Source organism: Prionailurus bengalensis, chromosome F2 (assembly GCF_016509475.1).
Source record: "Prionailurus bengalensis isolate Pbe53 chromosome F2, Fcat_Pben_1.1_paternal_pri, whole genome shotgun sequence".
NCBI classification, from domain to species: Eukaryota; Metazoa; Chordata; class Mammalia; order Carnivora; family Felidae; genus Prionailurus; species Prionailurus bengalensis.
In genome coordinates this window covers 23,331,554-23,346,697 of record NC_057353.1, presented here as the reverse complement: position 1 = coordinate 23,346,697, position 15,144 = coordinate 23,331,554, and the positions used below count along the sequence as shown (strand labels likewise).

At 34.1% G+C, this 15,144-nt stretch overlaps 1 protein-coding gene across 1 annotated transcript in view; it reads left to right on the top strand.

Annotated features, from left to right (window-relative positions):
* Nucleotides 1-15,144, top strand: part of STAU2 (staufen double-stranded RNA binding protein 2) — a 304,184-nt gene that overhangs the window by 21,633 nt on the left and 267,407 nt on the right. Inside the window, 2 exon segments of the mRNA XM_043601210.1 lie at nt 1,765-1,893; nt 7,684-7,814. Of these exon segments, the coding sequence (XP_043457145.1) occupies nt 1,854-1,893; nt 7,684-7,814 (171 nt within the window). The 5' untranslated portion in view covers nt 1,765-1,853.

Sequence of the window (15,144 nt, the reverse complement as noted above, 5' to 3'; positions counted from 1 at the left end):
GAATGAAAAGAGATGACACATTGTGGGAGAAAATCTTTGTGAAACATATAACTGATTAATGACTCATATTTGGATTATATAAAGAACTCTACAAATAAAACAATAAGAAAAATAACCTAATTAAAAATGGGTAAAATATTCAGGTGGACACTTCACTATAGGATAAATACAGAGAGTGTGTCAAAGATGAAAAGATGATCAACATCAGTAGTCAGTAGGGAAATGCAAATTAAAACCACAGTGAGATACCATTACACAGCTATTAGAATAACTAAAGTTATGAAGGCTAACCATATCAAATGTTGGTAAGGCTACCATATTTTAGCTGTGTTTAAATCCCAAGGTGGCTTCCTTTGTAAAAGTTAGGGATTGTAGACATGACACGGCCTGCTTTAAGTTAGGTTCTTGAGCATCTTCTTGTTTACAGAACCGTGGTGGCCCTATAAAGACTAGAAAGGACAACAACAATTAGAGTCTAAGACTTTTACACTATAAATCATTCCCTACTTTTGGTATGACTTTGTAAAATAACTTCTTTAATACAAAGCTTAATCTGTATGTTTAGAGTAAAAAAGGTAGAACAGTGGGATACTTGAAAGTAGAAAGTGAAGAGTCCCTCTGTTCCCTGCCAGTTCCATTTCTCCCTTAATACACAGGCACATGTTTGATGTAAAAAAATAAAAATAAGACTAGACAGTAGGCTGTTGTATCTGTTTTTCTTTTGACCTCTTGTAATGTTTCCCATGTCAGTGCATAAGCTCTGTGCCTCATCTTTGCAAGGTTGCACATCCCATTGTAGTTTATTTAATTACTTATTGATAGGTAAATATTTAGCTTGTTTATAATTCTTGGTAATACAGTCTTGCTATACAGATTGTCACTGTGTATATTTTATGTGAGTCTGTAGAATTGCTGTTTTAAAGATAGATGCAAATGAAACTATAAACAGTATTGTCAGATTGCTCACTAGAAGGTTTGTACTAAGTTATATTTGCATCAGTAGAGTTTGCATCCATTTTCCCACATCCTGGCCAATACTTACATGATCATTTTTTCATATATATCAGTTTAATATGGTAAGTTACATTTCACTGGAATTCGATTTTTTATTTGTTTAGACGTTAGTTTTTTGAATAGATGTGTTCACTCAAATTATATTGTGATTTGATTGTGCATACCTTTGTCCCTATTCCTATTGGATTAAAAAATCGATTCATATCATCTTTGTATTTTATAGTTGTTAAACAATTTTTCTTTACATGTTGCAAGTATTTCTCCAGTTTGTAGACATTTTTAGCATCATTTATGGTACGTTTTGCTCTATGGAAGTTTTATATTTTTATGTTGTTAAATCTGTCAGTTTATCCTACTGTGGCTTCTAGGTTTCTCTTCTTATCTAGAAAAGCCTTCTGCCTTACAGGATTATGACAAGTATTTAGCCAAAGTTTCTTGTGCTTTTGCCCTATTTTTATATTTGCATTTTAATACTTAGGGAATTTATTTTGGTGTTTATATGAGGTAGGAACTTAAATTTTTCCCTAATAGGCAATTATATCAGAGGAGTTTGATTCTTGGATAGTGATTTTGCTTGGACAACCTTAGGTTATAGTCTAATTTGAAGTTATAAGGTTTGTTTTAGTTATAAATATGGATAAGTAATTCTATTTCTCCTAGAAGGCAAGAACCTGTAGAAGGTAAATATCTTTGCTTTTTTGACTCTGTGTTTTTTTCCCCCCCCCCCCCCTTTATTTACTTGGGAATTAGGATGAGTCACTTCCAATAGCAGGGCATAGGGGAAGGGAAGCCAGCAAAGAGACATAGACACTGTGTCCAAGTCATTTCTGGGACCAGGGATGGAAACGGATTCTTCTGTGGAGAGACTTGCCTTGGCAGGTGAGGTAGACCAAGACTTTATTAGCAACAGCTCTGGCTGCAATTTAACTACTTTAAAAATGTTGCTATTGTGAGTTCTGGCTTAGGAAACTTTTGGTGTTTTGATGGATTCTGGTCAGTTTTTTCTGCGCTTTCCTTCTATGCATTCTATTTTCTGCTAATGATCCACTTGTATTTGATGGAATGTGATGTTTTCTGTGCTTTCTCCTGCATGTGTGCTTAGACAGGCTTGGATTGTCTTTCTCTCTTCTCCCCTTGCTAGCTTGGTGAATTCCCACTTTCTTTAATATAATCACCACCTCTTAAAACCTGCCTTTTAATCCCTCCTCCACCTAAGAAGTCCCTGTAACAGCCTTATTGTAGCATTTACATTGTAGTATTGTATTTGCTTATTATATGTATCTGTTTCTTGTACCCTTCTGAGCTCTTTTGGGACAAGGATTTTTGCTTGTTGATTGAAAAGTCTGAGCTACATTATTTTCATATAGTGTGAAGATTTAAGTCCCAGAGAGGACATTTTATAAAGATATAAAAAGTAGGGTATATCTCAAAAAGAATAGAGTATATCTACTTTTTGTTGCCTCTGCTGGTACTGTTAAATATCTATTTACCAGTGTTACTCACCAAAGTTATGGAGAATTACATGTAAACAAATTTCATATCAACAAAAACAGAATATTCCAAAACAAATATGACAAAAATGTTTTTTTATATCACAGCTGGGAATTTTTCAGAGGAAACAAACTTCTGATGTTATAAGTCAATGGAAAACATAACAAATACATGTTTCTTACAGAATGTTAAAGAAGTCTATTTGTATGAATAAAATCAGTGTATCCTAACAGATTTAAGTTTATTTTTTGAGAGAGAGAGAGAGAGAGAGAGAGAGAGAACAAGGAAGAGGCAGAGAGAGAGGGAGAGACAATCCCAAGCAGGCTCTGTGGGTGCAGAGCCTGATGCAGGGCTTGATCCCACGAGCTGTGAAATTCATGACCTGAGCCAAAACCAAGAGTTGGACTCTTAACTGTCTGAGCCACCCAGGTGCCCCTAGAACATTTTAAGCTAGAATATTTTAGTTTGGAAGGCTGTGAAAAAGGGTTTATAAAAACTGTATCAATGTTTTCATAATTTGATGATGTTTTAACAAATTGTTTTTAATCAGAATAATAATAGATTCTTGTCATTGTGTGTCTTGCATCATCTCATTCAACTCATACTATTATATAGTAGTATAAAAACGACTATTATTTCTGTTTTGCTGTCTAGGAAAGTGAGTTTTCGGTACTTTCTCAAAGTCATATAGCTATCAGTAAGTGGCAGAGATGTCCAAACAGGATCCTAACCATCATAGGGCAGTTGCTCTCTCAAAATGGTCAAGACTTAGATTGTGAAATCCATTATCATTAATGTAATTTAATTATTTTTTTGCATATGAGGTAAATATTTTATTTTTTAATTTAAAAAGTTTTTAAAAATCTAATTTATTGTCAAATTGGCTTACATACAACACCCAGTGCTTATTCCAATAAATGCCCTCCTCAATGCCCATTATCATTAATTTTATTTACTTCTAAGTAGACTTCTGTTCCAGCCACCTAACTGACTTGAAGCCTATTTCAAAATATCTTTAGGGAGGACATTCTTAGGTCTCTTGAAAATGTATACCTGTGCAACAGTGTATGTATTTCTCACTTTTTGCAATGTTGACTTTTCTAAAAAGTTAGATAGACCCCCGTTCATGCTCTGTCTCTCTCTGTCCCAAAAATAAATAAAAGTTGAAAAAAAAAAATTAAAAAAAAAAAAAAGTTAGCTAATTTGTGGATCTCAACTTTTATAGACCAATTTGTTTTGTAGTTTGATAAATGCTTTATTAAAATTTTGGTCTTTTAATTATTGCTCTACTCTGTCAAGTAGTTAATACTAATAAGATTTCTGATTAGATAGAGGAATATCTATTCAAAATAAAGTTCTAACCATTTTGTAAAATAAACAGTTACAACTAGGACTAATTAGTTGTAAATTTAATAAGTTTAAACCTTTGAATTTTAGTTATAAAGCTTTACCTAAGTGAGATCCTTCGTGCATTTGCATACCTTTCACACCAAAACCTCAGTTATACATTAAAATGTTTTACTGGATGCATGTTCTTTTTATGAAGCAGAGAATCAAAGTTAATGGAATGTAAGTTTAACACCATGTTATTAGTTGGTACTTTTCTTAAAGGATTTAGATCAGGTTTTCTAACCAAACAAGTATACAGAGCTATAAACTTACCATTTTTTAAAAATGTTTATTTATTTTGAGAGTGAGAGAGTGTGCAAGCAGGGGAAAGGCAGAGAGGGAGCGAGAGAGAGAATCCCAAGCTGGCAGCGCAGCGTCCTGTGTGAGGCCTCTGTTTCACAAAGTGTGAGATCATGACCTGAGCAGAAATCAAGAGTCAGATACTTAACTGACTGAGCCACCCAGGTGCCCCATACTTACCATTTTAATCACATTTTAATATATTAAAAGCCTATGCTATTAAAATTTTTCACTATAAAATTGTAACATTATGCTTGCTGTGCTGCTAATAATTTTTGCATTGTAGAAGGTGAATGTGTAGCATTGTTGAGTTATGAAAATTGTATAGTAGTATAAATGGTATTAAACTGTTATGGAAAATTGGCTGATTTTTATCAGACTTTAGTATTTCTCATTTTTAACAAATTGTCATTTTTCTTTTGCTTTTTGATATTCAGTTATCTGTGTTATCTATTGTACTTGAGTTATTTAATGCCATGGTATGTAAGGACTGAAATTAGTTGTGGTCCAGGTCACTTTGTATTTTATATAGTGACTGACTGTCTGGTACACTTTATAAAATTCACGGTGGGATAAGTAAGATGCAGATTTCCTCAAACCTCTCTTGACTTACTCTTGTCTTTTTTGTGCTGTTCCAAAAAGTAACAATTACTGTTTTTTTATTTTGTTTTTGTTTTTTGCTTTTTTGTTTTGCAGGCCACATAGGGTGTGGTTTAATTGTAGAATCAGCTGCCAGCTGTATTGGTCCTACAGGTGGTTGCTTAGGTTCTTTTTTACTTGTGCCTTATTAGGTATTTATGTCGTTTTTTAATCAAATAATTTCTTAACTGTAATGATTGTGATCAAATTATTGTACTAAATTATTGGTCCTATAAAGAGTATTAAAAAGTTAAGAGAACACTGTTTTGTCCATTAAACTTGCCATAGAAAGTTTATAGATAAAGTTCCTAAAACCAGCTATTTCTCTTCATTTAATGTATGCTCCACACATGGTGGCTACAGTTTTATTGGGCAGAAAGTAATCCACTTGCGTGTTTTATGCTTAGATTTTAAAGTGTTGCTTAGTACTGATTTGTAGGGGATGAAAGAAAACTAAAAAGCAGTTAATGTGTCTATAAATGAGATGAAGGAATAATATAGGATAAAATAATTTAATATAGTATTAGGAAAATAATTTGAAGCTGTAGTATTTAGATTACTATACATTTAAAAATCTTAACGTCAAGATAATCTGGGGGTTAAGTAGGATAGATTTATTACCCTTATTTTACAGGTGAAGCGTAGAAGGCTTCGTTTAATTAAGTAAGAATCATTAAGACCTTACAGGTTAGGGAAGGATTTCTTAAATAAGACATAGAAAGCAAAGATTGGTAAATAATAATATATAAAATAATCAATTAAAAAAAAAGATGGAAGCAGTTCCCAAAAAAGGAGGCCCAAATGATCAATAATATGAAAAGATGATTATCTTCACTAGGAAAATGGGAATGCAAATTAAAATAATAATGGGGATAACAAAAAATGTCAAATATCAGATTATCAAAAATTAAAATGCCTGACCATTCAAGTTTGAGGGGAAGTGGTAATTCTCATACTGCTAGGGGAAGGTAACGTGGTATACTCACTCTGCGTGCCATTTGGCAACATGTTTTTACTCGTAAGAGTAAAGAATTGAAGCAACCTAAATGTCTATTAGTAGGGGAAGGGATTAAAAAACCGATATGATATTGTGATAGAAATTATTATTATTATTTTTTAAGTATTTTTTTATTTTTAACATTTATATATTTTTGAGAAACAGAATGTGAGTGGGGAGGGGCAGAGAGAGGGAGACACAGAATCCGAAGCAGGTTCCAGGCTCTGAGCTGTCAGCACAGAGCCTGATGTGGGGCTTGAACCCACGAATCAGGAGATCATAATCTGAGCCGAAATTGGAGGCTTAATTGACTGAGTCGCCTAGGCTCCCTGTGATGGAAATTATACAGCAGTTAAAAGTAATGCAATGGATTTATATAAGTTATAATATCAAAAACATCATTGAAGATTGAAGAAAGTAAGTTATGAAAATTATGTTAATATTGTTATTACTATTATGTTAAATTATGTTAATATTACTATTAATGTGACTACAAAACCACGTGTATATGTATACATGTATATCAAGACTATATATTTTTTCGGGGACATACATGCATGCATATATAAACGTATTTTAAAATATCCCAGAGGGATATATTCTAAATTTTTTTTTTTTTAATTTTTTTTTTTCAACGTTTATTTATTTTTGGGACAGAGAGAGACAGAGCATGAACGGGGGAGGGGCAGAGAGAGAGGGAGACACAGAATCAGAAACAGGCTCCAGGCTCTGAGCCATCAGCCCAGAGCCTGACGCGGGGCTCGAACTCACGGACCGCAAGATCGTGACCTGGCTGAAGTCGGACGCTTAACCGACTGTGCCACCCAGGCGCCCCCTAAATTTTTTTTTTAATGTTTACTTAATTTTGAGAGAGAGACGGAGACAGAATATGAAGCAGGCTCCAGGCTCTGAGCTGTCAGCACAGAGCCCGATGCTCGGCTGGAACTCAAAAACTGCGAGATCATGACCTGAGCCGAAGTCGGATGCTTAACTGACAGAGACACCCAGGCGCCTCCCAGAGGGATATATTCTAAATTCATATAGTAGTGGTTTCTGGAAAGGATAAAGGGAGCTTAACTGGAATATAATACTTTTCTTTTAATAAAATTAAAACAGACATGGAAAAACTGATTTCAGTTCTAGGTGGTAGGGACACGGACATTGGTTAAATTATCCTTTTTGCTTCTTTTAAAATTTTGTTAGAAAATAAAAAGAAAAGGAAGTTGCTAAAAAATAATAGTTGGAAGAGCTAGTACTTAGACTTGATTCCCAAGTCTAGAGCTCTTACAGTTAATATGCTGCCTCAAAATTAGAAGGAAAAAAAATCAGACCAAATGATAAAAAAGGTTGGGGCACCTGGCTGGCTGTTGATAGAGCATGCAGCTCTTGATCTTGGGGTCATGAGTTTGAACCCCATGTTGGGTGTAGAGATTTCCGAAGAAATAAACTGGAAAAAATGATTTAAGAAGGTAGAAAGAATTTAGTTTTATGGTAATAAGAATTGGGAGAATTGTGTTTATTATAAAATTTTTTTGAGAGGAAAGGGAAGTTATAAATTAAAAATTATTATAATATAATTTAAAAATCTTTAAGCATGTTATCAAAAAATATAGAGAGGGCAACTTAGGTACTTAGGGAGAAAGTTACCTTAATTTACTGTTTAAAATGTGATACATATTTCTGTTGCATGTAATGGAAGACTTTAGATGATTTGATTTTTTTTATATAAAATTCATGAAAATAATTTAATCCAAATTTACAATCTAACTTCAATCGAAAAAAGTCAAAACTAGCTTTTCATCCATTTTGTAAAGTCATTCTTCACAAAAACTTTACAGCCTTTTTATTTACAGCTTCTCTCCAAGATAAAATGGCAAACCCCAAAGAGAAAACTCCAATGTGTCTGGTAAATGAGTTAGCCCGTTTCAATAGAGTCCAACCCCAGTATAAACTTCTGAAAGAAAGAGGGCCTGCTCATTCGAAGGTAAGGTTATGAAGAGAGGTGGTGAGACATGCTTATCAAAGTCTATCAGATTTGTCATCTCAGGTTTTAATTGTGCTTCATTTTGCGGGGGAGGGGCAGCAGGTTACCTGAAGGCTCTTAGTCCTATTTTACCAATGTTTAGAAGTCTGTGACTGAACAATTTTATAGCTCATTATGGTTTTACAAAGCTCTTTCAGATACAGTACTTCACAAAAATCTTAATGAATCATGAAATGTGAATTTTTGATTTCTGTTTTGTAAATTAGGCAGAGAAAAGTTAATTGACTTGCTTAATAGTAGTTCATAAGTGCCAGTGCCAGCACTTGAATATGTGTTCTTTGGCTCCCAAGTGCGGTATTCTTTCCATGAAATTATAACTGCTAAAGTAAAAATGGAGACAGAGGAAATCTAGCAACAGTTACCTAGTGAGACATCTTTCCCAATGTGATATGGAATTCTAAGTTATATCATTTATAAAAGTTGTATATACCAGTTATTATTGTTTATACATTCATGTATAATATTGTTCTCTTAAGTGGAAAAGTAGCTTATATTTATATATGTAACTTCATGCATATATGTTTATATGTATACATATTACAAAGAAGTTTATAATCAATGCATTTATGTTTGAACTCTATTCACATGTTTTAAAAAATCTCAGTTGTACACAGATTTCTTTGATACATGGATTTGAAGGTTACGATAATTTTCATAAATTTTTGTATGTTGAAGTAATTGATTCTCTAAAAGTTGGTTAATCAGTATAAAGCAGCTGGCTATTTATTATTTGTTTTCTAGCACCTCCTTCAAAGTAAGGAATAGAAGATGAAACTCAAATCCATTAATTCAGTTCCCTATTAGAAGCTTTTATGAAGATTTCTTGTCAACAGTTTAATTTATTCATAAATTAATGATTTATGAATATGATATGATTTATGATTCATATCATTTGTGTAGAGAAAAAAGTTGTGGCCTTGGTAGACCTGTTAAGTCATTTATCCTGACTCTCTTTTAGACGCATTAATTCATATTCATTTCATACTCTTTCTGCCCTTAATCACATTGAACTGTTTGCATTTCTTAGAATGTTTCATGTTTTTTTCATATCTCTCTCCTTTGCCTATCTTGTAGCGCCTCCCTTCCTTGAGGGCCTTTTGTTCTTATTCATTTTTGAACACTTAGGTCACATACCACATCTTCTAAACTTCTGTGAAACTTCTCTGATCCCTGCCCTGGGCTTTCAGGAGGACCTGCCTTATGCAGGTGTAGACATTGTTGTGCTGTATGTAATGATGTATGTTGATCATTAGTCTTGTACTAGACTGAGCTTCTTTAGTGTTAATAAATACTTTATTCTTTTGTATTTTATGGTTCCTCCGGTGTCTGTCTTTGTAGCTCCTCATTTCTAATTCCAGGAATTCTTCCTTGAGATAGCTCTTCAGCTTTGAATTTCATGTGAATAGACTAACCTCCGCGTCCTCACATGGTTGTCATTTTGCTCACCTCTGGGTGGTTCCATCATGTTTCTCATGCCTCACTTTTACTCTGACTCATCATGTATTAATTTTTGTTGATTTCACTGTCTACAAAGATTATTGTTCCAACATGCTGACATTTCAGTTTCTTGGGCTTTTCTTATTATCTTGCTTCCATTCTCCTTCAGCCACTCATCCCTGTGATCATATTGTTGACATTATCATTACCAATAATTGCAAGGCTCTCCAAAATTTTAATCTCAAGCATTCATCTCTCTCTTACACCTCCTAACTTTCTAGTTCATTCCCTCTATTTGACTTCAGTAGTTCTTCCATACCACAAATCCATTGATTTCTACCACTCTTTTACTCTTTCTCACTTCCCTCAGTCCTCACCTAGTTCTTAACCAGCTTAAATTCCAAATACCTCGTATAGACCCTCAGCAGTTTTGCTCCCCTTGGTTAGCACTTGCTTGGCAAAATCCCGGCCTAAATCCAAACTCTGCCTTTCCTTCTGCACTGTGGATGGACTACCTATAGGGCGGCCAGCCCCTCTATTTCTGTGCTAGATCCCAACTCCTCTCACCTATTCAAGGCTATTCCTCTAGCTTTCCCTCTCCTTCCCTCCCCTCCCTTTCTTCAGTGTCATCAATTTCCCTCTCTAAAGGACCAGGTTTGTTGTGGTCTACCTTCTGGTTTCTAGACAGTCCCAGGACTCTCTTGGGTTCTAAGAAGATTTGGGGATTCTTTTGCCAACCTGTGTTATTGCTCAGGGTGCTTTGGTCATAGACCACCCTATTTAGCTGTAGCTCATTTTTTTTTTTAAAAGAGAAAGTACTAAAATAATTAGCAGATTCCTAAAGGAAATATAACATTTATGAGTCTAATTTTCATTATTAGTGTTAGAATTAATTTGCTGGGTCTGGATCCCTTTTGTGGAAAGCAAAGTCACTTTCATTGATGTATGTCTACCAGTAGTTTTGAGACATGTAATATATTTTAATGAACTAAATGATTATTTCTGGCATCAAAAATTTAAACATAGCTCTAGCTCATTTGTTTTCTTGGGACATTAACCAGTTATATGACAATATACATATTTGTGTATGCATGCATATATGTTTTTATGTTATATACACACACACCTACAGTAGTGGTTCTCAACCTTGGTTGTTCATTGGAATCACAAGGAAGCTTTAAAAAATACTTACGCCTGAGTCTTAACCTCAGAAATTCTAATTTGATTGGTCTTGGATGAGGCCCAGACATCAAGTTTTTTTTTTTTTTTAAGCACTCAAGATGACTCACATGTGCATCCAGAGTTGAGAAACATAAATGTCTTCAAGGTAGTGTGGAATTATCTTTTCATACATACTTCTTGATGGGAAATAGTGATCTGTCTTATGTTTACATGCTTTCCTCTTTCCCACACTGAGTCTTATAGAATCTAAGCAGCTTATGGCAACTTTTAACCTATGACTATTAAATAAAAAATTACAATGTTTTCCTTGCCCTCTTTTGTTTCTCTGCTCACTTTCAAGTTTAATTCAGAAGTAATTTAGTATACCTTATGTTAGTGCGAGTTACTGTGATATTGCTGTATATCCTAGGTAACTAAATACAGTTCTTCATTTTTTTTATGGATTGTTGTTTGGATTTTTCATATCTCTAAAGAAGGCTATTATAATGTGAGTATAAAGAAAAGAGCCAGAAAGAACACAGAATGATATTTTCTTCTTTTCCTTTATTTCCCTATTTTGAGAAGTTGTTGGTATGCATGAGTTAAGTGTTGAGAAAGCTCCAGGAGCGACACTTCAAGGAGGTTTACTTTGGAGTAGCTTTATTATTGAGGGAGACCGTATCATCCAGTGGTCTTGAAGCCAGATAGTCCTTTTTTTTTTTTTTTTTTTTTTTTTTTTTTTAATCTTAGCTAGATTTGTCAGGCTTGATTTTTGCCCTACATTATCCAGCTAATGTAGCCTTGAGAAAGTAATTTAGAGTTTCAGTTGTCTTATCTGTAATTTTAGAAATTATGATATCTGTTCTAGTGTGGTGTAATGGAAGGATGATTTATAAATTCTTGGCAACTATGTTGATGATGGGAGTACTCAGATAATTATGTCATTGCTTGTTAGTAGTATATATGATTAAAAAAATCATTGGTAAAATATCTATTGAGTGTTTGCTATGTGACAGGCACTTTGGCTTTATTGGAGCTTCCTACTCTGGTGTCTTCTCTGATGATGTTTCTTTTTGGATATTGTGGATACAAGTCCTTTATTAGATAATGTTTGGCAAATATTTCCTCCTACTCTGTGGTTTATCTTTTCTTTTTTTAACAGTATTTTTTGAAGAGCAATAGTTGTTAATTTTGATGAATCCCAATTTCTTCATTTGTTCTCTGTATAGATTGTACTTTTGGCCTCATGTCCAAGAAATCTTTGCCTCATCAAAGATCATAAGATTTTCACGACATTTTTTCCTAGATATTTTATCACTTTAGGTTTGACATTTAGGTCTTACATTTAGATCTAATTGCCGTTTTGTGTTGATTTTTATATGCCATGTGAGATATGGAAGAAGGCTTATTTATTTCTTTGTAGATGCACATCCAGTTGTTGACGAGATTACCCTTTCTTCACTGCATCACTTTTGCACTTTTGTCAAAAATTAGCTGTCCGTATATATGTTTATTTCTGGAGTCTGTTCTATTCTGTTGATTTGTTTTCTCATCTTTATGCAAATGCTGTGTTTTGTTTGCTGTGGTTTTCTAATTCTTGAAATCTGGTAGTATTATCCCTCTAATTTGGTTCTTCTTTTTCAGAATTGTTTCTTTGCATTTTTATATGGATTTAAAGTCAGCTTGTCTGTTCTATGAAACACCCTGCTGGGATTGTGAATAGCACTGCTGTGAATCTGTAGCTCAGTTTGGGGCAAATTAACATGGTAGAAAAATTGAGTCTTCCAACCTGTGAACAAAGTATCATTTATCTAGACATTATTTAATTTCTTTCAACAATATTTGTAGTTCTCAGTAGACAGGTATTTTATGTCTTTAGGTTTATGCTTAAATATTTCATATTTTTGATGCTATTTTAAAAATTTCAATTTCTTTAAAATTTTTTTTTTAATATTCATTTTTGAGAGACAGACAGAGACAGAGTGCAAGCAGGGGTGGGGCAGAGAGAGAGAGGGAGACACAGAATCCAAAGCAGGCTCCAGGCTCTGAGCTGTCAGCACAGAGCCCAATGCGGGGCTCGAACTCATGAACCGTGAGATCATGACCTAAGACGAAGTCAGATGCTTAACTGACTGAGCCACCCAGGTGCCCCTAAAATTTCAATTTCTTTTTTTCTTTTGATGTTGACATTTGATTGATTTGATTTGATTTTTTAAAAATATAATTTATTGTCAAGTTAGCTAACATACAGTGTATATAGTGTGCTCTTGGTTTCAGGAGTAGATTCCCATAATTCATCGCTTACATACAACATCCAGTGCTCGTCCCAACAAGTTCCCCCCTCAATGCTCATCACCTGTTTCCCCCCTCCCCCACCTCCCCCACCAACCCTCAGTTTGTTTCTCTGTATTTAAGAGTCTTTTAAGGTTTGCCTCCCTGTCTGTTTGAAACTGTTTTTTTCCCCTTCCCTTCCCCCATGGTCTTCTGTAAAGTTTCTCAAATTCCACATATGAGTGAAAACTTATTGTCCTTCTCTGACTGACTTATTTCATTCAGCATGATACCCTCCAGTTCCATCCACATTGTTGCACATGGCAAGATTTCATTCTTTATCATTGCCAAGTAGTATTCCACTGTATATATAAACCACATCTTTTAAACTTTCAATTTCTTTTTTAAATTTTTTTTTTCAACTTTTTTTTTTTTTTTTTTTTTTTTTTGGGGACAGAGAGAAACAGAGCATGAACGGGGGAGGGGCAGAGAGAGAGGGAGACACAGCATCGGAAACAGGCTCCAGGCTCCGAGCCATCAGCCCAGAGCCCGATGCGGGGCTCGAACTCACGGACCGCGAGATCGTGACCTGGCTGAAGTCGGACGCTTAACCGACTGCGCCACCCAGGCGCCCCTAAACTTTCAATTTCTAATTGTTCTTACTGATTTTGCTACCATATAAGAAGACACCAGTTTTTGTGTATGATTGATGTACTATACTCTGAAATCTTGCTAACCTCATTTATCAGTTCTAGTAGCCTTAAAAAAGTTTTTTTTAAAAGATTTTATTGGTGGTTCCACATGTCATTTTGAATAAAGACAACTTTAAATCCTACTTTCCAATCTTAATGTCTTTTATTTATTTCTCTTGCCTGATTGGATTGGTTAGAATTTATAGTGCAATGTTGACTAGAAGTGGTTAGAGCAGGTATCTCTAACTTCTTGATCTTATGGGCAATATTTCAGTTTCCCCCCATTAATTATGATGTTAGGTGTACCTTTTTTTTTTTTTTTTTGTAGATGCTTTGTATCAGATTGAAGAATTCCTTTCTACTTAATATTTACTGAGAGTTTTTAACATGAATAGATGTTGATTTTTGTCATGTTGGTTCTTCTGCATTGATTGAGATGGTAATATATGGTTTTTCTGTTTTTAATCTCAATGTTGTGAATTACATTGATTGATTCTCAGATGTAGAATCTACCCTTGAATTCCTGGGATAAAACACCTAGTTATAATGTATTAAAATACTTAGTTATAATCTCATTTCTATATTGATGGATTCCATTTGTTAATATATATGTATATTTTTAAGTTTTTATTTAAATTCCAGTTAAAATACAGTATAATATTAGTTTCAGGTATACATTATAGTGATTCTACAGTTCCATACAACACCTACTCATCACAACAAGTGCACTACTTACTCCCCATCACCTATTTTACCCATCCCCCTACCCACCTCCCTTTTGGTAACCATCAGTTCTCTATAGTTAAGAGTCTGTTTCTTGGTTTACCTCACTCTTTCTTTTCTTCCCCCCTTATTCATTTGTTTTGTTTCTTAAATTCCACATGAGTGAAATCATATGATATTTGTCTTTCTCTGACTTATTTTGCTTAGCATAATACTCTGTAGCTCCATCCAGGTCTTTGCAAGTGGCAAGATTTCATTCCTTTTTATGGCTGAATAATACTCTATCGTATGTATGTATGTATGTATGTATGTATATGTGTGTGTATCTACATCTATATCTACATCTATATCTATATCATCTAAATCTAAATCTATGTCTATATCTACATCTATATATCTGTATCTGTATCAATATCTATCTGTCATCTTCTTTATTCACCAGTCAGTGGACATTTCAGCTCTTTCCATACTTTGGCTATTGTTGATAATGCTGCTATGAACATTGGGTGCATGTATCCTTTTGAATAAGTATTTTGTATCCTTTGGGTAGAGATTGCACCTAATGGTGCAATTGCTATATTGTAGGGTAGTTCTGGTTTTTTTTTTTTTTTCTGTTTCAAGTTTTAATTTAAATTCTAGTTAGTTAACATATAGTGTAATATTAGTTTCAGGAGTAGAATTTAGTGGTTCATCACTTACATATAACATCCAGTGCTTATCATAAGTGCCCTTCTTTTTTTTCTTTTTTAATTAAAATTAAAAACATTTTAAAGATTTTTTTATTAAAATATTAAAAAAAATTTAATGTTTATTTTTGAGAGAGGGAGAGAGAGAGACAGAGGAAAGAGAGAATGAGTGGGGGAGGGGCAGAGAGAGGGGACAGAGGATCTGAAGCAGACTCTGCGCAGACAGCAGCAAGCCCGATGTGGGGCTCAAACTCATGAACCATGAGATAATGACCTGAGTCAAAGTAGGACACTCAAATG